Source organism: Rhinolophus sinicus, chromosome 14, assembly GCF_057876585.1.
Source record: "Rhinolophus sinicus isolate RSI-liver-muscle chromosome 14, RSI-T2T, whole genome shotgun sequence".
Classification (NCBI taxonomy): Eukaryota; Metazoa; Chordata; class Mammalia; order Chiroptera; family Rhinolophidae; genus Rhinolophus; species Rhinolophus sinicus.
Window position 1 is genome coordinate 174705157 of NC_142514.1, and position 21251 is coordinate 174726407.

At 60.8% G+C, this 21251-nt stretch overlaps 2 protein-coding genes across 11 annotated transcripts in view; both read left to right on the forward strand.

Moving 5' to 3' along the window:
- The window catches only part of DGKZ (diacylglycerol kinase zeta), a 41034-nt gene extending 23102 nt beyond the window's left edge, over window positions 1–17932 (forward strand). For 3 of the 9 annotated variants that reach the window (XM_019743626.3, XM_074336298.2, XM_019743628.3), the window contains exons 2-31: window positions 5669–5777; window positions 6093–6188; window positions 6505–6579; window positions 7814–7870; window positions 8280–8348; window positions 9306–9377; window positions 9483–9599; window positions 9688–9759; window positions 10011–10106; window positions 10359–10441; window positions 10544–10604; window positions 10695–10808; window positions 10889–11029; window positions 11604–11682; window positions 11868–11923; window positions 12088–12150; window positions 12255–12328; window positions 12414–12525; window positions 12926–13125; window positions 13314–13414; window positions 13518–13597; window positions 13688–13757; window positions 13903–13943; window positions 14530–14669; window positions 15542–15573; window positions 15820–15863; window positions 16349–16469; window positions 16563–16596; window positions 16835–16934; window positions 17163–17932. In XM_019743626.3, coding sequence (XP_019599185.2) covers window positions 5669–5777; window positions 6093–6188; window positions 6505–6579; window positions 7814–7870; window positions 8280–8348; window positions 9306–9377; window positions 9483–9599; window positions 9688–9759; window positions 10011–10106; window positions 10359–10441; window positions 10544–10604; window positions 10695–10808; window positions 10889–11029; window positions 11604–11682; window positions 11868–11923; window positions 12088–12150; window positions 12255–12328; window positions 12414–12525; window positions 12926–13125; window positions 13314–13414; window positions 13518–13597; window positions 13688–13757; window positions 13903–13943; window positions 14530–14669; window positions 15542–15573; window positions 15820–15863; window positions 16349–16469; window positions 16563–16596; window positions 16835–16934; window positions 17163–17279 — 2626 coding nt within the window. In that variant the 3' untranslated portion in view covers window positions 17280–17932. Of the gene's footprint in view, window positions 1–801; window positions 948–3627; window positions 5347–5668; window positions 5778–6092; window positions 6189–6501; window positions 6580–7813; window positions 7871–8279; window positions 8349–9305; window positions 9378–9482; window positions 9600–9687; window positions 9760–10010; window positions 10107–10358; window positions 10442–10543; window positions 10605–10694; window positions 10809–10888; window positions 11030–11603; window positions 11683–11867; window positions 11924–12087; window positions 12151–12254; window positions 12329–12413; window positions 12526–12925; window positions 13126–13313; window positions 13415–13517; window positions 13598–13687; window positions 13758–13902; window positions 13944–14529; window positions 14670–15541; window positions 15574–15819; window positions 15864–16348; window positions 16470–16562; window positions 16597–16834; window positions 16935–17162 lie in introns of those variants that run through there. The other 6 variants (XM_019743625.3, XM_019743629.3, XM_019743627.3 and 3 more) reach the window with 4 other exon arrangements.
- A 526-nt stretch (window positions 17933–18458) lies between these two features.
- MDK (midkine) lies at window positions 18459–21187 on the forward strand. Of its 2 annotated transcripts, none has more exons than XM_019743634.3 (5): window positions 18459–18600; window positions 19484–19560; window positions 19729–19896; window positions 20023–20184; window positions 20871–21187. In XM_019743634.3, exons 2-5 carry the CDS (start codon window positions 19485–19487, stop codon window positions 20894–20896), a joined length of 432 nt encoding a protein of 143 aa, XP_019599193.1. In that variant the 5' UTR covers window positions 18459–18600; window position 19484; the 3' UTR covers window positions 20897–21187. The 2 variants fall into 2 exon arrangements, with proteins under 2 accessions (XP_019599193.1, XP_019599192.1); XM_019743633.3 differs by lacking the exon at window positions 18459–18600 and adding an exon at window positions 19083–19187.
- The last annotated feature ends 64 nt before the right edge of the window (window positions 21188–21251 follow it).

Genomic DNA, 21251 nt, shown 5'->3' on the forward strand with positions numbered 1-21251 from the left:
CTATCTAGACCCTAGGGAGCCAGGTGTGTCATGAGCGGGTCACGAGCGGTAGGGGGGTAGGGGGGTTGCGGTGGCATTCTGGGCAAGATGGGTGTGTGAGATTGTCTGTCCTGGACACAAGCCAGGGCAGCTGTGACAGGCCCCCTCGGCAGGGCTGGGAGACCCAGGATCGGGAGTCCGGACTCAGCCACTTCTGAGCTGTGGGCTGTCACTGGTCCAGTCTCCACGAGCCACTGACGCCCTGTTGGTGTAGCCAGGACCAGGGGAATTCTAAGCCTCCTGTCTGATAATGCTTGTAAAAAGAGCTTTGTAAGTTGTGAAACCTTCGATAGATGTTTATTTTTGTGGTTGGTTTGTCTGGAGCCAGTAGTTAGCTATCTCAGACGCTTTCCCCAGACCCCAGGAAACCTGTTCAGTGGGTGTGAGAAGGCGTTAGATGGCCAGAAGGGGAGCGGGCCCGACCTTCACTTCGCCCTCCCCAGACCTTCCCCCCACACACCATCCCAGCGCTGAGGCAGGGGCTGCCCTGTAACGGGTGCCAGGTGGAGGGAAGGCTAGTGGGCTCTCGCTCAGCTTGGCTCAGGGACTTTGGGAAGAGGAGCCAGAAGGCAAGGCTCGTGCGTGCGGTGTGTACGTGTGTGCATGTGTGCATGTATGCGCGTGTGCGCTTACCCGCCTGCTTGCTGCAGGGCCAGGAGCGGCCGCTGGGAGAGGAAGTGCAGTCGGTTACCAATCAGGTTATTTTCATAACGGCTGTCAGGCTGGGGGAGGAGGGGGGGAGGGGGCAGAGGAGCCGCCACAGCAGCTCACTCTCCAAACTAGGAGTTGCTCAGCCAGAGGCCGGCAGCCTGGAGCTGGAGCCAGACCCTGGGGCTCGCCTGCCCATAGGGACCCCAGCCCCCATCCGCTCACCCACCTCCTGCCTGCAATCCTGCCTTCCAGATCAGGTCAAAGGGGGCTCCCCCACCCTTCCTTGCCTTCTGCTTCCTCCCTCCTGTATCTGTCTGGGTGGGTCTGGGGAGGGGTGGATGGGGAGGGCCCAGGCACCACCATCCCTAGAAGAGTCTCCTGAAACTGATAGAAAAGGAAAGGGAAAGGGAAAAGAAAAGGGTAGGTGGGCCTCCTGCCCCCAGCCAGCGCAGACCCAGTGGAGGTAAACATTACTGGCCTGGTCACCTCCTGTACCATGCAGGCCCATCTGCTCCCCACTGTGCATTTTTGTTTGTTTGTTTTGTTGGCGTAGGATCCACCTTAGTGACTAAAGACCGTGGGGAAGATGGGACCCTGCCTCACCAGCCCTCAGGCAGGCCTCCCTTCCAGTGTCCCCGCCTGGGAGCAGAGCAGCCAGACGTGGCTTCTAAGCAGCAGCCTCCAGGGGAGGCAGCTCCAGGCCCTCGCTCTGGAGCTGCTGGGAGTGGGGCCCTGACCACCGCATAGATTGGCGACTCTGGCCGAATCCCACAGGGAATCCTGGGCGAGCACCTCTGGAGGCAGAGGTGTCCCTGTGGGCCAGGCCTGGTACGAGGGGCAGAGGACATTCCTCATGGCATGAGCAGACACCCAGGTGGCTCTGGCTGCCAGGCTCTGTTCCTCATGAGGTGGGTGGTGGCCACTCTAGGTACTCCTGCTTCCCTTTCTGGGTTCCCACTCCCGCCATGGGCAGAGTCAAACCTCAGGAGGTGGTATGATCCACACACCTGGTGTTTGCTGTGGGCGTAGGGCCCGCCATGCCCTTACTTTCTGCCAGGTATCATAGCGTCAGGTACTTTATACCATCATCTCATCAGAATGTCCCTTATGCCAACCTTCTGAACGAGGTGGTATCATCCCCATTTTGCAGACGAGAGCATCAAGACTCAACGTTAGTTGATCAGCCCAGGAAAGCAATGGTAGATGCAGGATTTCAAAGCCTTCGGGCTTTTCTACTTGAAACTAACATAGAGTGTGGGAGAGTCTGGGCTGCGGGGTCAGGTGTCCTGTCCGTCCTAGCTGGGGCACTCAGGCTGCTCACCCACACTGGCAGCTGCCCACCGCCACACTCGCTGCTGTTCATCAGGGGTACGTGGCCAGCACTAGCATGCATGTCTCTCCCTAGTATCCTTTGTCCTCCCTGGGCCCCCAGCAGCCAGCCAGAGGTTGATGGGGCCATGAGTTTTTTCCCATCCTGTTCCTCTGGGTGTGACAGGCTTCCCCAGGCCCCCCACCAGGAGGCTGAGGGGCAGCCTATTTTGTTTGCTCTGTGGTTGGTGTGAGAACCCTGTGGGGCCTCCTCCAGTGACCTTTACACATACTTCGTACTTTGCGGTAGTATGTAGAAGGTAACACAGTGTGAGGTGAAAAGAAGCTACTGCTCAGAGCTGTGCTGTGGGAAAAGGCTCAAGGTCCAAGCAGGGAGAAGGCTGGGACAGGCCTGAGGCCAGGCTGGGCTCTGACCAGACCCAGGAGAAGCCTCAGCAGAGATAGGAAGTCAGGAGTCAGGCAATTGCTGACCAGAGGACAGAGGTTTCTATGGAGACCAGAGGAACAGGAAGCACAGCGACTGGGGGGAGGGGACATTGGAAACACAGAGGCTTGGGTTCCTGGCCAGAGAGCTTATAATAAAATGTCAAATCAGCCTCCTTGGACAAATAAGGAAACTGAGGCCTGTGAAAGGACAGCGTAGCACATGGTCACACACTGGCCCGGCCTGCTTTGTTCCCCACTTGGAGTGACTGCACCGTCAGGCAGCGGAGGATACTCTGGGCAGATGTGGACTGGGGCTGCTGGCAATATGTGGGCCAGAGCACCGTGGGAGCGCTGGAAGCTGCCCCCTGTCATGAAATGGGCTGTGCAGGTGACCGCTTCCTCCTGGCCTCTCGTCAGGGTGGGTCTGGGGCAGCAGGCAGGGCCCAGCGCTCAGCGCCACCCACGAAGTGCCTGCAGCACCTCCCCCCACCACTGACTGTGGCCTTTTGTTTTCTGGGTGACACTAGCATCAGGCGGTGTGTCCGGGTGACTAATCTTCTCCAGGCTGGGCAGCTGTCACAGGGCGGCCTGACCAGACGGGCAGAGAAAGCTGACACCCTGGGGGAGTGCTGGCAAGCCAATGCCCTGGCAGCAGTGGGCAGCTGGGCCTTCAAGTTCCTCTTCCTGGGTGCAGAGCAGACCCCACGTCAGGCCCACCAGGGTTCAGGTCCCAGTTCTGCCACTGACCAGCCGTGTGACCTTGGGCATATTACTGCGCCTCTGGAAGCCCCAGTTTTGTCATCTCTGCAATAGAGCCATTCATTCTTTTTGCCTCACAGGGTTATAGCGGGGATCAGATAAGATGGTAAATGAAAGTGCCTAGCCCAGGGCCTGTCGCATAGTAGGTGTTCAGTAAATAGAACCGTTAAATGGTTCTTATGATGGTCACCTTCCCTACCTATCCCACCTCAGTCTCAGCCTCCTAGTCCAAGAGGAAAGACTCGACTCCCCACCTGATCTCTGCAGTGTAGGCTTTGCCTTCAGGTAGAACTGACTCTCACCTGACCAGCGTGCCAGGCTTCTGCCCTTCTCCCACTGTTGACGAGAGAAAAGGGTGCAGGTGACCCCAGTGGCCTGTGAAGAAGAGGTGGCAGGAGCAGGTGAGCTGGTGGAGGAAGGGGAACGTGTGCTTAGAACAGGTCATGGGAGAATGATTTGAGCAAGGCTGGTCTCCAAGGGTCCTGCCTCCCTGGAGGCGGCTCAGGGCAGCTCAGTATTTGGAATTGTGAGACTTGTGGCTTCTACCGGTAGCACTGGCCCCTAGGACAAAGCGCAGTGCACAGGCACTGTCGGTGGCAGAGCTGGGAAGGTTTTCAGACGTCACCCAATACTTTCACACGTGGGATGGTGTCCATACTGGACCTCTTCAGACGGGTGAGAGAGAACAGTCTAGTTCCAGAAAAGTTCTTATCTTCGGCCCCGCAGAGACACAGAGACACGCGCACACCAGAATCCAGAAGGCTTTTCTCTTGGCTCAGGCCTCTTGTCGCTTCCTATGCAAAGTCCCTCTAGGGTGGCTTCTCTCCCTGTGCAGCTGCCTCTCCAGTTCTCTGAGGGCCTTGTTTCCCCAGGGTCCTTTGATCCCTAAGGCATATATGTCAGACCCTCTCTGTTTCTAGGTGCCACTCAGCCTGGTCCCAAGAATGGGGCTGAGAGAGTCAGGGGTCTTATCAAGATTGAGTTTCTTTTCAGAGAGCCTTGTTTTATTACCATGGCGTGGTTTGTGCCATGTTCCAGGAACGGACATTAAATCTAACCTGCCTCATGTTGGTGGAAATAAAAGAAAGGGCCCGAGGAGGGAAACCCTTGACTTCGGCCCCTCAGTCTGTCTAGGTCAACTCTGAACTGGAACCCAGGATGCACCTTCCAGTTTCCTTTTTTCTTTTCCGTCAGCTTCAGGCAAGAATCGAAGTCCTTTAGGCCAGGACTTGGTGGATTATGGTGCCTGGACGGGACTGGGGATGGGTAGCTGGAATCCCCCTCCTGCACTACTCCGGGGGCAGCCTAGAGGTGTAACTGGGGAGAGCGCCAGTGCTTCCAGCAGTGGTAAATGTGGGCTCCCTGGTCTCTGTGCCAACAGCCACCGGCCCGCCCCTGCATGGAGACTTTTTTTAGGAGACACTTCCAGCGGAAGTCCCCAGGCCCTGGAGAGGGGCAGCGGCGGCCCAGCAGCGTGGGGCTGCCCACGGGCAAGGCGCGGCGCCGCTCCCCTGCCGGGCAGGCCTCTTCCTCGCTAACACAGAGGCGCCGCTCCAGCGCACAGCTCCAGGGCTGCCTCCTGGGCTGTGGGATGCGGCCCCGGGGCACCCGCCGCCGATCCAGCACCGCGCCCCCTGCCTGCAACCCCCGCTTCACCGTGGATGAGGTGCCCACCCCACAGCCTGCCACTGTTGGGGCCCAACTTCTGGGCGCACCCCTGCTGTTGACCAGGCTTGTGGACATGAGTGAGGAGGAGGAGGAGAAGGAGGAGGGGGTCCAAGAGGAGGATGTGACAGTTGCAGCACTGAGTGCCATCCAGCGAAGCACCACTAGACCAGGGCCAACCCCACACCTGGGCACACGGCCCCTGCTGCCTGTGCCCCGATGCCTGCGCCGAGGCTCCTCCCACCTGCTCCCTGCTGACAGGGTGTATGACTGCGCCCTCTGGGGCCTGCAGGGTTACTATCGGCGCCTCAGCCAGCAGCGGCCCTCAGGCCAGCATCCTGGCCCTGGGGGCGAAAGAGCCTCAGGTGCCTCAGCTGGCCCCATGATGCCCGCCCGCGTGCGCCCGCTGTCCCGCAGGCGCCAGGTAGCCCTACGGCGCAAGTCGGCCGGACCCCAGGCCTGGAGCGCCCTGCTTGCGTAGGTATAGCTGTGGCCGGCAGGGCGAGTGGTGTGGCCTCCAAGGGGGCTGGCCGAGAGGAAGGGCCTTGAGGCTCTGCTTGGCCTGAGGGCTCCCTGCACCAGAGCAGCACACCGGGAAGGGCTGTGAGGAGGGCTGAGCCTCCCGAAGGAATCCTCTGAATCTTGGGCTGCTAGAAGGGGCCCTCTACCCTCCCTCCCTATTGCTATCCCTATCTTGGCCTTGGGTTGGGGTCATAGTGAGGGCAGAGGTCCCAAGTGATGGGGTAAGGAGCAGAGTTTCCAAGTGCTCAGCTGGCCTCAGCTGTCTCCTTTTCTGTAGGAAAGCCATCACCAAGTCGGGCCTCCAGCACCTGGCACCGCCTCCTCCGGCTCCAGGGGCCCCGTGCAGCGAGCCAGAGCGGCATATCCGGAGCACTGTGGACTGGAGTGTGAGTGGCTGGGTGCTGAAGGGCACATGGGTACCAGCCCCTGCTGGGCTGTGGGCCACGGCAGCAGTTGGGGGTGGAGGTACTGTGGGAAGATGCGAGAGGAGCCTGTGGGGTCAGGGCAGACCTCCTGGTGTGGCCATGTTTGCACCAAGCCTTCAATAGTAAGGACAATGGGGAAAACAGGATGGAGCAAAGTAGATCATGGTGGCTGGAGCAAGTTTATCTTGGGGGAGAGAGGGTTGGTAGGTCAGGGTGGGGCCTGACTGGTGATGTGGGTGGCAGGTGTGCACTAAGCATGTTCGTCCCACTGTCTAGGAGTCCGCGACATATGGGGAGCACATCTGGTTCGAGACCAACGTGTCGGGGGACTTCTGCTATGTTGGAGAGCAGTACTGTGTAGCTAAGATGCTGGTGAGTGCGCTGTGCGGCATGCTGCCCCCTGGTGGTGGGTCCGGCTCTAGGCGCCTGTAGGCCGACCCCTGCTGGCTGGAGGGCTGTAACCCTTCCAGAGGAAGGTGGGAACCTGAGCGCCCCTGCTGTGGGCTGCGCAAGGATGGTGAGAGGAATGGCAGCTGTGTCCTGATGCCAGGAGCCAATAGTGGGGGTTCCCGGTGCACACAGAGGGCAGTTGTGCTGGGGCAAATGCAAGGATTGCTCTACCTGCCCTGGAGCAGCATCCAGGGTGGAGTTACCTGGTGCCTCAGGGGTTCTCTCTTTCCTACAGCAGAAGTCAGTGTCCCGGAGAAAGTGTGCAGCCTGCAAGATCGTGGTGCACACCCCCTGCATTGAGCAGCTGGAGAAGGTGAGTGTAGTTGCTCAGCCTTTCCTGCCCCTGCCCTGCAGGTGCTGAAGCCCTCAGAGCTCACACGTGTGTCTGCACGTGCATAGTCGTGTTACACAAGCATTGCCTGCCAGCGAGAGCCCAGTGCCTGTGGTGGTGAAGAGCCAAGGACCCTGGAGCTGAAATGCCTGCATTTGAATCCTGGTTTCCCTGTATAGTAGCTGCTGTATCCCCACTGCCCAGAACAAGCCTGGCAGAGTGGGGTGCATTGACTGTTAGTCGACAGGATGAATTAATGAATGATCCCATGACACCATTTTATCAGTATCTAATCTAACACTTAGAAGGGGGCATTCGTTGCCTTGCTGAAGCTTCATGACTCAGTTGTGGCTGACTTAGAAGGGGGCATTCGTTGCCTTGCTGAAGCTTCATGACTCAGTTGTGGCTGGCTCCGTTTTGTGTATGTAACCCCAAAGCCAGGCTCTGTCCCCTACACACCCCTACTGTGGAGACCTTTCCCCAAAGTCCATTGTCCATGGTGTTTCTGCAGCTGGGGGCATGTCTGGGCCCCGTGCTTCTAGAGGGAGGTAGCCGGAATGCTGGTGGGAGGATCCAGGCAGAGGGTGGGAGGGCTGCCACAGCCAGTCAGCGCCCCCAGGTAGCAGCGTAGCATACAGGAAAGCAGCTGGACTGGGAATGGCACAGACCAGGCTACCCAGCGTCTGATTCGTAGGATAAGGCTTCTCTATGACTTTGCTAAGTCTAAAGGGGACAGTTAGGAAAAGAGAAACAAATGCAGCCCCAGGTGTTATAGACCCATCACCATCCTCTAAAGTGAAAATCAAACCAGAGTTCCACAAATTAGCTAGAGGTCTCTCTCCAGAGACCAGTCAGCACAAGTCTGCGGCCAGGACCGGGGTGCCTGCAGGTGCCTAGGTTGGGAGTGTTGGAGGTTGAGGAAAAATATGGAGAAGGAAACCATGGTGCCGTCCAGGTGGGGGAGACGGACAGTAAAGGCCCAGTCTCTCCCCAATCCCAAAATACTGGGCAGAGAAGGGAAAGCTTCCTTCTGGTTCTCAGGAGGGCTTCTGAGAGGCTGCATCTCATGTTCTGAGGGCCCCCCCGGGATGAGTTGGGGCTATCCCTCCCTACCTTGTGGGGATGACTCTGAGTGACCCTTTCCTGCAGCGGTCGGCCATATGCCTGACCCCAAAGGGAGATTCTGACGTTTTGTGGTCATTGCCATCTTTCACAGATAAATTTCCGCTGTAAGCCGTCCTTCCGTGAATCAGGCTCCAGGAATGTCCGTGAGGTATGTGCCCACGGTAGTTTAGGGGCAAGGAGACCCCAAGTGGACCTTTGTGCAGTGTCCCCCAACTGCCACTAGGGGGCTCAGCACCTTCTAGGCTGCTCTGGGGCCCAGGGAGGTGCAAAGGATGAGGCTCTGAGAAGGTCTCAGAGGGGAAAGCCTGGCTGGCCCTGACTGCAGACCGGGTGAGGCACCACATGCCTCCTAGCACTGTCCCTCCTTGGAGACGTAGCTGTGCTCCAGGCCACAAAAAGAAGTCTTCAGCCCCTTCCCCTCACACACAAGACCTCAGAGACCTTCCTGCAGCCCCCACCTTCATCACTGATGTATGAAGGGGTGCAGGCCGTGCTCGGGGATTTTGTTCCCTCCACCTCTCACTAACTCCAATGATGTTTCTCTCCTCTTCCACCAGCCAACCTTCGTGCGGCACCACTGGGTACACAGGCGACGCCAAGATGGCAAGTGTCGGCACTGTGGGAAGGTGAGAGGCCCTGCCCAAGGATATCAACCAGCCTGCTGCCCACTGGACCTGGGCCCTGCGGCCCCCAAGTCCTATACTGTGTGTCCAGTGTGGCCTGACCATCACTGCCTGTGTCCCCAGAATGCAGAGTCTCAGGGCTCACTGTAAGCCCGGCTGCGGTGCCCAGTCAGTTCCAAAACACCTCGGTCTCCGGGCCAAGCAGGACAGCACGGAGGAAGGGTTTCTTCTAGTGCAGTGTGTCCTGACAGCTTTGAGGTCGTGAGCGCACCCTCTGAGAATCGTGTCGCCTTACTCAGTTGTTAACTCAGCAGGCGTTCGTTGAGCGCCTGTTGGGTGCCGAGCGCTGAGCTGGGCATTGGGTTCCTGCCCTCCTGGAGGAGGGTATGGCTCTAAGACAGACCACTGCGGTCTTCCTGAGCACGGGCTGTGGTGGTTTTGTTCACTCATTGATTGTCTGCTTCTTGTCTGTCTCCCTCAGAAAGTGTAGGCTCTGAGAGGGCTAGGGACCCCTGTCCCCCTTTCTTCCATTGACTCTCAGTGCTTGGCACAGCGTCTGGCACGCAGGGGGTGGGCCCTCGATAAATGTCTGTGGAATGCACAAGGGAAGGACGGTCACAGGTACTATAAAGAAGCACAAAGGACTTTGGGACAGAGCAGCCCAGGGGGCCTGGCCGGGTTTGGGGTCAGGAAGGAGGGGATCTGAGTCAAGCCAGAGTTAGCTGTGGCCGCCCTCCAGCAGGTCACGTGTGCACACCCAAAACTTTGCAATTAACTTCAGAGTCACAGGCCCCCGGCTGAGCCTCCCTGCTCTAGGGGCTTTCTGATAGATTTTTCTTTTTTTAATTTTTAAAAATGTGCCCAATTTCCTTGGGCGGAGAGAGGTTGGCAACATAAGAGGGGCTAAGAGTACCTCTCCGGACCTGGCCCCTGGTGCCCCAACCACCCTCTCTACCCTAGGGCTTCCAGCAGAAGTTCACCTTCCATAGCAAGGAGATTGTGGCCATCAGCTGCTCCTGGTGCAAGCAAGCAGTGAGTGGTGCCTGCCCTGGCCCCTAAGGCCGTCCCCCGTGCTGGGCTGCGCTGGGGTCCCAGGCCACAGCTCGGCCCAGCTCAGCCACCACCCCCTCCCCCCAGTACCACAGCAAGGTATCCTGCTTCATGCTGCAGCAGATCGAGGAACCCTGCTCCCTGGGGGTCCACGCTGCCGTGGTCATCCCGCCCACCTGGATCCTCCGTGCCCGCAGGCCCCAGGTGAGTCCTGCCTGTACCCTTGACACCTCCTATGCACTTGGGGCCTGCCAGCCACCCCATGCTACTAATCCCCCTGCTTCCCATGCAGAACACCCTCAAGGCCAGCAAGAAGAAAAAGAGAGCATCCTTCAAGAGGAAATCCAGCAAGAAAGGGCCCGAGGTTCGACCTGGGGCCGGGTGGACAGCTGGAGGGGACAGGAAGAAACAGGCTGGTTCCGCCTTTGTTGGGTCACTTTGGGCTCTAGAGCCCTGAGGAGGGTGGGAGGTCAGACCCAACTTGCTTCACTATGGCCAGGCCCACCCTAAGGTCTGATCCAGAGGTGGTACGTGAGGGGCCCCCAGGGGCACCGCTGAGCATGGGGTAGGGTCCTCCAGGACAGGAAGGAGACTTACGGGATTTCTGTCTCCTAGGAGGGCCGCTGGAGACCCTTCATCATCAGGCCCACCCCGTCCCCCCTCATGAAGCCCCTGCTGGTGTTTGTGAACCCCAAGAGTGGGGGCAACCAGGTGCGCACAGCCTTCCTGCTTCACAGAGAGCCTGAGGGGAGGCATGGGGTCAGGCTCTCCCACCCCACAGCTGTTCCAGGTTCCATTTCAGGCTTCTGCCCCATCCCTCCTTCGCAGGGATCCTGAGAAAAATCTAACCCTGTCTCTGCCCCTCACCCCTATTAGGCCTGGTTCCCACAGCCACAGCCTTCTCCCTGCCTGCCCCCCACCTCAGCCCACCACCCCTGACTGCCTCCTCCCCGTCCCTCACAGGGCGCTAAGATTATCCAGTCATTCCTGTGGTATCTCAATCCCCGACAAGTCTTTGACCTGAGCCAGGGAGGCCCCAAGGAGGCGTAAGTACCTGCCACGTGTCTGTGGGGACAGTGATGAGGGTCTGCTTGGCGCTCAGGGCCCGTCCCATGTACCCTTACCCCGTCCCTGTCTTCCCACCCCAGGCTGGAGATGTACCGCAAAGTGCACAACCTGCGGATCCTGGCGTGCGGGGGCGATGGCACGGTGAGCTGCCCCCTCCTCTCCCCAGCCGGCCTGGACCTGCGCCTGGGCCTGGCTGGCCTGACCTGGCCTCTTCTGCCATGCCCCCTCCAGGTCGGCTGGATCCTCTCTACCCTGGACCAGCTGCGCTTAAAACCGCCACCGCCTGTTGCCATCCTGCCCCTGGGCACTGGCAATGACTTGGCCCGCACCCTCAACTGGGGCGGGGTAAGAGCCCACCGGAGGTGGGGCCGCAGGGGTGGGCTGTGTGGTGGGGGAGGGGCTCACTTTCTGTTTCCTTCCACCAGGGCTACACTGATGAGCCCGTGTCTAAGATCCTGTCCCACGTGGAGGAGGGGAACGTGGTGCAGCTGGACCGCTGGGACCTCCATGTAGAGCCCAACCCGGAAGCAGGGCCCGAGGAGCGTGACGAGGGCGCCACGGACCGGGTAGGTCGGCCGGGGCCATGTACGGGGGGCCGCGCCACACCTCAGTGTCTGGCATTCCCAGGAGACCGGGGCTGGGCCCCACTTGCACACTTGCTGGTTCTGGGATCATGGGGAGTCTCTTCATCTCTTCAGACTTTGGCTTCTTCTTCTGTACGGTGGGAATTGTGGTCCTCAGAGCCTCACAAGATAGTAGTTATTCAGCCGCTCGGCAAATACTTGCTGAGTGCCTGCTACCTGCCAGGCTCCTGCCAGCAGTGAACGTGACAAAGCCCCCACTTGTGGACTCCTACAGAATATGGCACATCGGGGAAGCGTTGTGGGGGAAGGAAAGCCGAGGAAATGGGTGCCAGCAGAGTGGGGGGTGCTCTTGTGTACAGGACACTTAGAGGAGCCGAAAGGGCAGATCCTGAGGTGGGCAGGGAGGCTGGGGAAGAGCTTTCTAGGGGATCGTGTTAACTGTGTGGGAAAGGCCTCTGAAAACGCGTGGGCTGAGCAAGCACCGTGCCCCTGGGCCTGGATCGGGGAGGTGTCCGTGAGGCCCAACCCTCATGCTGGTCCCTTGATGTTTTTCCAGCTACCGTTGGACGTCTTCAACAACTACTTCAGCCTGGGCTTTGATGCCCACGTCACCCTGGAGTTTCATGAGTCTCGAGGTTGGCAAGCTCTTGCTGAGGCTTTGGGAGGCTGGGGAGGGAGGGACGCAGGAGGGTCAGACCTTACCACGACCAGTAAAAGGCGTTCGTAAAAGGCGTTCGCTCCCAGCCCTCCCTCCCCGCCCCAGCCTGGGAAGCCCCAGCAGCCCCCGAGTAACTATCTCCCGTTTCTTGTTGCCACTCAGAGGCCAACCCAGAGAAATTCAATAGCCGCTTTCGGAATAAGATGTTCTACGCCGGGGTGAGTTTGGAGTCTGCCAGCCCAGCAACACCCCCTTCCCATGCCCACCTATTCCACCAGCCACGCCGCTAGCCCACCTGTGTGTGCCAGGCCCCAGGAGCCCCATCAGGCAGTGGTGAGGGAAGGTCCCTGTCACCAGATGCTGACGCCTCTGTCTCCCACAGACAGCCTTCTCCGACTTTCTGATGGGCAGTTCCAAGGACTTGGCCAAGCACATCCGCGTGGTGGTGAGTGGGCCGAGCCGGCAGGCAGAGAGGCAGGCCCTGCCGGGAGGGAAGCTGCCTTGGCACCACGCGTGTACCCCAACCCCCTCCCCTGTCCCTGCCTCCAGTGTGACGGAACTGACCTGACCCCCAAGATTCAGGACCTGAAACCCCAGTGCATTGTTTTCCTGAACATCCCCAGGTGAGGATGGGAGGGCTGTGCGTGGGTCCAGCTGTCCCCATCCTGCGAGACTGTCCTCTGAAGCCCGCCGCTGCCGTCCCTTCAGGTACTGCGCAGGCACCATGCCCTGGGGCCACCCTGGGGAGCACCATGACTTCGAGCCCCAGCGGCATGATGATGGCTACCTCGAAGTCATCGGCTTCACCATGACGTCCCTGGTGAGTGGGCCAGCGTGGGGCCTGCCTGAGGCCCCGGCTCCATTTCGTGCCTGGCCTGGGCCTATAGTGCTCACAAGCACGGTTCCAAGGTGGAAGTGGGGGTCACCAAACGTCCCTTCTCTGACTGGGGGCTCCCGGTCTCCTCCTCTCTCTGACTTCAGAGTGTCTTTCAGTCTCTACGTCTGGGAGGCTACTTTCATCAAGCCCGTCTGACTGGGGAGTCACCCTCATTGCGTGTGTCTCGGTCTTGCCCACACCTTCCCTTCTGTTGGGGCCTCCTCCTCCCTCCGCATTCCATCGGGGTCACTCTGTTCTCTGGCCACAGTGTCCCTGGCAGGAGCAGGGCTTGAGGTCCCAGCATCCCGCCCTGGCCCCTGACCTGAGCCTTCTGTGCTCACAGGCAGCGCTGCAGGTGGGCGGGCACGGCGAGCGGCTGACGCAGTGCCGTGAGGTGGTGCTCACCACGTCCAAGGCCATCCCGGTGCAGGTGGATGGCGAACCCTGCAAACTGGCCGCTTCGCGCATTCACATCGCCCTGCGCAACCAGGCCACCATGGTGCAGAAGGTCAAGCGGCGCAGTGCCACCCCCCTGCATAGCGAGTACGTGCCCCTGCAGCCTCCACGTGCCCTGGGCCCAAGGCCAGACTCTGCCCCTCGTTGAGCCTTGGTTTCCCCAGCTGAAAAGGGGGCTACCAGTCCCTGTGCCCCAGGGCAGCTGGGAGGGGACTCTTGGTTTGGTGCTCGAGCTGGGCCCTTGCCGAGTCCCCTCTTGCTGCCCCTGCCCTCAGCCAGCAGCCAGTACCTGAGCAGCTGCGGATCCAGGTGAGCAGGGTCAGCATGCATGACTACGAGGCCCTGCATTACGACAAGGAGCAGCTCAAGGAGGCCTGTGAGTGACAGCAGGGCTGGGGGAGCACTGAGGGGCCGCTGAGTCCTCTGAGGGCAGGGCGCTGGGGTGCAGCCAGCTGCTGACGACCTGCTCTGTCCTCCAGCCGTGCCACTGGGCACTGTGGTGGTCCCAGGAGACAGTGACCTGGAGCTGTGCCGCGCCCACATTGAGAGGCTCCAGCAGGTGAGGGGAGGGGACGGGCCTGCCCGGTGCTGCTCTCTCCTGCTCCAGGTTCTGTTTCCACCCAGCCCCGGCCTTTGCTTCTCTCAACAGGAGCCTGAAGGTGCTGGAGCCAAGTCCCTGACATGCCAGAAACTGTCCCCCAAGTGGTGCTTTCTGGACGGTGAGTGGCTCTAAAAGGCCCAACCCTAGCAGTCCTGGGCCGTGTCCTGCCCCCTTCCCTGGGCGGTCTGGGGTTGGGGCAGCAGAAGACCTGGGCCCGGACGAGGGCCTCCTGCATTCTCAGCCGACTCACTTCTCCCCCATAGCCACCACTGCCAGCCGTTTCTACAGGATCGACCGGGCCCAGGTGAGCACTTGCTGTCCTGCTCCATCTGCAGCTGGTTCCAGGGCACTTGGCATCAGCTCTCGTTAGCCTGACCCTCCACAGTGGGCCCACCCTGTCCTCATGTTCCATAGAGCTCTCACATTGTCCACTCTGTGGATAGGGCAGGGCCCTTCCCTCCGGGCTGGAGTGCCCAGGGATGGTACCAACAGGAAAAGGGAGGCAGTGTACCCAGAAAAGGCTTAGGCTTGCTGGGGCGGGGGAGGGGGCTTGAAGTGCCGGTGACATCCAGAGAGACACAGGAGAAAAGACACTTTGGACCAGGGGCCAGGTCGCCTGGGGAAAGGCTTAGCAGTGGGAAGGGGCTGGCAAGCCGGTGGGCCCAGTACACAGGGGTCAGGCTGGGCTTTGAGTGCTGGGAAAGGAGGGGTGACCAGGGGGTGAGGGGAGCGGGGACTGGCAGGGCCCCTCGCCTGGCTGCCCCGTCAGTGTACGTCCATAGCGAGGCTTCTCCAGGTCATCTGGCTGTACGGCCCCTCCACCCCACCATCGGCCCCCCGGAAGGCTGTGAACCTCAGCCCTGACCCTGGCCTGGCCTCCCCACCCACAGGAACACCTCAACTATGTGACAGAGATCGCACAGGACGAGATTTATATCCTGGACCCAGAGCTGCTGGGGGCATCGGCCCGGCCTGACCTCCCAACCCCCACTTCCCCTCTCCCCACCTCCCCCTGCTCACCCACACCCCGGTGAGTCCCAAGGCTGCTCCAGTCCCCTGGCTCTGAGTCCCACCTATAAGCTGGTAGCTCCTGAAGTCCTGCCTTCAGTCCCAGCCAATGCCCTGCGTGCCAGCCACACGTCCAGCTCGCTGCCTGCGGCCCCTACTGACTCCCCTGGCTGGCTCGTTGGCAGCAAACTCTCCCTGGCCTCTGCCCTCCCACCCCAGGTCTGACCCCTCAGCAAGTCCTGTCAGCTCTCCCAGCATCTGATCACACCACCCATCTAAGCCACTGTGACCCGGTCGCCATCTCTCTCTCCAGCCTAGAACCTCCTCTCCCAGCTGCCTGTGGCCACGTACCCTCCCTGTGTACCTAGTCATTTCAGGTCACTTCCTCATGTGCAGCCTCAGCCTGCCCTCTCCCCTCCATCACCACCACAGTCCAGCCCCACTCAGCTCTCAGTTCTTTGAGGCCTCAGGTTTGCCCACCTCCGGACTTGTCCTTGCTGCCCCAGACACCTCCCCGTCCTTCACAGAGCTGGCCCTCCATGCACACGTGGGGGTTTCCTCCGCGGAGAAGTCTTCCCAGGAACCCCATCTGAAGTTGCTGTTCAATTACACTACCCCCTCTTGTATTCTTCATAGCACTTCCTGCTCTGAAAATACTTTATTTATTTGTGTATATCTCTCTGCCTGGCTAGAATGTAAGCTCCTTGAGAGCCAGTTCTCCATCCGCCATGTTCACTGCTGTATCGCCAGTGCCTGAAACAGCAGCACTTGACACGTAGCAGGCACTCAATAAACTGTTCAAACGATGAAGGGTGCCCCTGTTTGGGGCAGGGGAGGGCGACAAGCTGGGCCGCTGCTGTAGCCATGTGACATCTCATCCTGCTCTGTTTGTAGGTCACTACCAGGGGATGCTGTACCCCCTAAAGGTGAGGCCGCTCCCTGCAGGGCCCCTCCTTTCTCCCTGGTCTTAGGAGTGAGGTGGGTGGGGCAGGTGGGCCCATACACAGCCTCACACAGACGTAACTGTTGAGGGCCACGTGATCACATTCCCCACCAGTCCAGTGCTCAGCACATATGCCCCACAAGCCCCTTCTCTGCATATCACATGTGTGTTCACGCACCGAGGAGCCCAGGCCTCCAGCCCCAGAGTGTAACAGGCAGGTGTTCTGCAGGTGACGAGCTGGTTGAGGCTGCCAAGAGGAACGACTTCTGTAAGGTACTGGTGCCGGGCTCCAGCTTCTTCCCCTTGGCAGCCCCCTTGGGCACTGGGGAGTGGGGTCTCTGGGTGAGCCAGGAGCTGACCGTCAGGCGTTACCCGTCATCGTCTTGCCCTCAGCACGGTCTCCATGGTGATTGCCCCATTCTGCCTCGGCCCTGTCCCTGTCCTGCTCACAATCAGTGTCCTGCTCCATCCATAGGAGCTTCCTAGCTCAGTCTCCCCGTCCCTGCGATCAGAAAGGAGCAAGTCTCAGAGGAACTGCAGGCCCCAGGGCCTGGTTGTCAGTGCTTCTGGGGAGTCCATGGGCAGCTGGGGTGAGAGAAGCCAATTGTCTCCCCTGACCCTCCAGAAAGCCCCCCAGTGGCTCCTAGGGAGTGATGTGTGTGAGACCTGTGGCCTGTGTGTGAGTTTGGGGGCATTTCTGTGATGGGAATGAGGGCAGCCCAGAGGAACCCCAGCCCTGCTCTGCCTCCTACCCTCAGCTCCAGGAGCTGCACCGAGCCGGGGGTGACCTCATGCACCGGGACGATCGGAGTCGCACGCTCCTGCACCACGCGGTCAGCACTGGCAGCAAGGAAGTGGTCCGCTACCTGCTGGACCATGGTAAGCTGTGCTGCTGGGGCCCCTGGGCCCAGCCAAGAGGGGAGGGGGAGAGGCTGCCAGGCCTCTCTGACCTCCCTCTCCCCTCTCCGCCAGCCCCCCCAGAGATCCTTGATGCTGTAGAGGAAAAGTGAGTGGGCAGTGCGGGACCCCGGTCACCCTGGAAACCACCCTGTCTCCATCCAGCCCCTCCCATTTGGTCCGGTGGGAGCCCATGAACCCTTCCAGGCCACATCTCACCCTCTGGGCCGGGGTACCCCCCTTGTCCCAGAGCCCTGAACTTCCTGCCCTTTCTGATGGCCCTTGGGAGACAGATGGGAGGGCCCAGAGGACTGGATGGGGTTCACAGCCAGCTCCTGTGCCCCCAGTGGGGAGACCTGTCTGCACCAGGCGGCAGCCCTGGGCCAGCGCACCATCTGCCACTACATTGTGGAGGCTGGGGCCTCGCTCATGAAGACAGACCAGCAGGTGAGCAGAGGGGGGCCGGAGGCACCCATTCTAGCAAACTTGCTGCCCTAGTGAGAAGGGCGACTGGGAAGGTCCACCTCTGGGGATTTGAAGCTGTTCCTCAACCTTGAGAAACCTGAGCCAGCAGGGGTGGGGCTGGCCTGGCCCAGGAGGCCGTCCCTTCCCCCCGGAAGCCGAGGGGAGCCCCTGCCCTCTCCTAAGCCTGATGGCAGCCCCTCCCGCCTGCAGGGTGACACCCCCCGGCAGCGGGCAGAGAAGGCTCAGGACACCGAGCTGGCCGCCTACCTGGAGAACCGGCAGCATTACCAGATGATCCAGAGGGAGGACCAGGAGACAGCCGTGTAGCTGAGGCCGTCGCTGCGGAACAGGGGCCAGAACCCCTCCTCGCCCACCTCACTGCCACATTCCAGTGGGACAGCCACGGGGGGACCCATGCCCCAGGGAAGGAGCCCCGTGCTGCCCCCTGAGGAGCTACCCAGACCTAGGGCTGGACTCTGAGGAGCTGGGCACTCATCTGCCCCCCGAGCCTCGGCCTGACCTGGAGGCTCACAGGACCAGGAAACTGGACTGGACTGGGCGAGACTTTGGCGGGCTGAAGCTACACCCCTGCAGTGGGCTGGCGGGCTGAGGCTACGCCCTGCAGAGAGGGCCTCACCCACTGCAGTGGGTGCCCTCCCGGAAGTTTAGGGGCCAGAGGAGGGCAGAGGGGCCTGAAGCCCTATCAGGGAGCCTTCCCTAAGCCACTTGGTCCTTTAGGGCCCCTGCTCTGAGGCCCCTGAGAGCTCAGCCCCCTCCCCTGACCTGACCCCACCTTCCCCAGTGCTTCCTCCCAGAAATCCGGAGCCTGCTGCATTTGCCTGCCCGCTGCCCTGCTTGGCGCCTACCCCACGGACCCTCCCCAGTCATTTCATTGCAGACTGTGGCCTGGGGTTGGGGTGGGGCTTCACGGTGACATGTTTACAGCTGGGTGTGACTCAGTAAAGTGGATTTTTTTCCTTTCTGCTTTCCTTTTTTTGTGGGAGAGGTCTTCTAGAAGCAGCCGGGTCTGCTGGGTTATGTGGGGGAGGGGAACTGGACACCGTGAACGCAGACCCTTTTATGGGGGTTCTGTTTCTTCGTTAGGGGGTCGGGTCCCAGGGCCTGCCCGGGACCTGACCTCTGCCAGGTTGCCTGGCTCTTCGGGGCGGAGGGAGGAGCTAAATTCCTCCAGCTTCCCGCTTCCCGCAGGGATGATAACAATGGAAGTGAAAGAGAGGTGGGGCGGGGGCGAGCCCTGGATTCTTTGGCCCATTTGCCCTGTGGCCTAGGGTAAGCCCCCTCCCCCAGGCTTCAGCTGCGCTCGCTCTTTAGGGAATCGGGTGAGGTGATCCCGGAGCTCCCGGGGTCAGAAGGGGTGGGTAACCGCAGCCACCGCCGAGGCGGGTCTGGAACTTCTTAGACTGCCCTTGTCAGTTCCAGTCTTACCAAATTTGGGCCTACGGGTCCCTCCTCCAATTCTCCCACCTCTGCCACGCAAACCTGTGCTCCCGAAAAGGCGCAGCGCCCTCCGACCCATTCGCTTTCTCTGGGGTTCCCGTCCCAGGCTCCCTAAGACTGAGCAGAGCACCTCCCTGAGCACTTGGTGAATCGGCCGGAGCAGGGGCTGGTACGCGGTTACAGCAGCTAGGTGGGCGCTGGGGGCCGGACAGGCTCTGGGAGGCGGAGTGGGGCCTCGACGGGGTAACAGGGAAGCCGGGGCTCGGGGGACTGAGCCGCACGCACACAGGCTGGAACGCGGGCCCCGCGCCGGGCCCAGTGACACACCGGGACTCCGTACTCCTTCCTAGTATCCATCGAAGGCTCCGCCGCCGGCCAGAGAGGTTGGCGTCCTTCGGGGAACACGGACAGTCCCTGGGAGGGGGTGGAAAGCTGGGCCTGGGGCCAGGAGACCCTGCGCTCACAAGATGGGGGTGCCAGGATAGCCCGGCGCCTGAGGGCGGAAGACACCAGCGGGGCGAAGCGAGGATTCGGGAACTGGCGGTGGCAAGCCAGGGTAGAGGCGCCGGGGGCGCGGGGCGGGAGCGGAGGCGGGGACGCCGGGGTCTGGGGGCGGCGCGGGTTTCAGGGGAGGGGGCGGGGCGGGTCCCTCCTCGGTGAGGGGGCGGGGGCCCATGTGACCGGCTCAGACCGGTTCTGGAGACAAAAGGGGCCGCGGCGGCCGGAGCGGGACGGCCCGGCACGGGGAGGGAGCGAAGCAGCGCAGGCAGCGAGCGAGTGAGTGCGCGGGGCCCGGTGGGGCTACTGCCCACCTGGGGGCTGGAGGAGGGTGGGGGTCTGAGCTGCGTGCTGGGCTCTAGGCACTCCCCCCGGAGATGCCTCCCGGCTGCACGCCCCGGCTAGCGGCGCGGGACCGGTCCCTCAATTCCTCCCGCCGCCGCCGCCGCCGCCGCCGCATAAGCAGCCCGACCCTCTGGGCCTGGAAAATGGGAAAGTGGGTGGGAGGTCCACGCACACGGCCCCCCAGTGGGGAAAGGGACAGGCGGGGACTCTGACCCGTGCTCTCCCCCCAGGATGCAGCACCGAGGCGTCCTCCTCCTCGCCCTCCTCACCCTGCTGGCGCTCACCTCTGCGGTGGCCAAAAAGAAAGGTGATATGGGGTTTGGGGGATTGAAGGAGGGCTGGAGACCGGCAAGCGAGGCCGGCAACCTCAGGACTAGTGGGCCGCCTGGGTTCCGAAGTGCGCACCCCAGGTAGGGATCCCCGAGTGAGTCTCTCCGTGCCCCGGGTCCTGAGCTCTGTTCCCCGTGCGTTTTAGACAAAGTGAAGAAGGGCAGCCCGGGGAGCGAGTGCTCGGAGTGGACCTGGGGGCCCTGCACCCCTAGCAGCAAGGACTGTGGCGCCGGTTTCCGCGAAGGTACCTGCGGGGCCCAGACTCAGCGCATCCGGTGCAGGGTGCCGTGCAACTGGAAGAAGGAGTTTGGAGGTGAGGTGGGGCGCAGGCGGAGGGCACGAAAGGGGGAGGACACGGCCACAATGAAACCTGAGTAGGCCTGTGGAGGGAGCCCACAGGCCGCCCCGCTCTGACCCTGGGCACTCACTCTCCCGCCAGCCGACTGCAAGTACAAGTTTGAGAACTGGGGATCCTGTGATGGGGGCTCAGGCACCAAAGCCCGCCAAGGCACCCTGAAGAAGGCGCGGTACAATGCCCAGTGCCAGGAGACCATCCGTGTGACCAAGCCCTGCACCCCCAAGACCAAAGCCAAGGCCAAAGGTCAACCAAGGGGTGACAGGGGTGGGGGGTTGTGGCAGGGGTCTGCCCCCGCTTCTCCAACGGAATAGTTAAGCCTGAGGGTTTGGGCCCTGGTGAGTGACTTGACATCTCTGCACTCCGTTTCCCTTTCTGTAGAGATACCTTAGGTGGGTGCCTGCAGAGGTTGGCCCACACCCGTGCTCAGGAGACAGTAAATCCTTCTGGCCCCAGTAAGAACAGTCACACTGTTCTGTTGGGGCATCTGGCTTAGGACCCAGGAAATAGTCCTGGAAGGGTGTGGCTTTGTCACCTCTCCCACCATAGGGTGCATTTGGTCAACTCTGCCCGCTCTAGTATGGGAAGGACTTCACTGTCCATGCTTCCTCCCTCCCTTAGCTCATTCCTGGTTCCCAGCAGCCCAGGGAGGCCAACGGGGCAGAGGTGAAATGCCCACTCTCAGATGAAGAGGCCCAGGCTCTTGTCCAGGGCTCCTGGGACCAGGAATTTGAAGCTGATCTGATCCCCAGAGAAAGTTTAAGTTTAGGGTGTGGGGAAGGCCCAGCAGCATAATGGCTGCCCTATCCCACGGGCTTTCAGGTCCGTTGATTAAGAACCACTAGGGGGCAGAATTTTCTTCTCCTTGATGTGTAGGGGGATCCTGGGTCACCTGAACTCTCCTAACACGGTATTTATTTCTTGTTTTACAGCCAAGAAAGGGAAGGGAAAGGACTAGCAGCCAGGTCTGAATGCCAGAGAGCTCCTGACCCATGCCCTGCTTCCCACAGGCCCAAGATGTAACCCACCAGTGCCTTGTTACTCATCAGCTTTATCAATCCTGCCCTGCCTCTTCCCTTTCCCTCCCCGCCCCCACTCCCGAGTGCCCACAGTGGGTAGGGACAAGGGATTCTGGGCAGCTTGAGCCTCCCCTCAAGGGATTTGATTCCCGTTCCCCTTTTGTTCTTCCCCACAATGATGCCATTACTAAGAAACAAACTCATTTTTTTCCCCAATAAAAGCTTTTTTTTTTTTTTTTTAATATATAAAAGCCCCTTCCTGGGGAGTTTGCTGTGGTAATTTGTTGGGGATGG

Bases quoted from the DNA above. Each gene is read 5' to 3' on its own strand.
- MDK (XM_019743634.3), top strand. From the start codon at position 19,485: ATGCAGCACCGAGGCGTCCTCCTCCTCGCCCTCCTCACCCTGCTGGCG. The intron at 19,561-19,728 runs GTGATATGGGGT...CGTGCGTTTTAG, and splicing joins TGCGGTGGCCAAAAAGAAAG to ACAAAGTGAAGAAGGGCAGC. The intron at 19,897-20,022 runs GTGAGGTGGGGC...CTCTCCCGCCAG, and splicing joins CTGGAAGAAGGAGTTTGGAG to CCGACTGCAAGTACAAGTTT.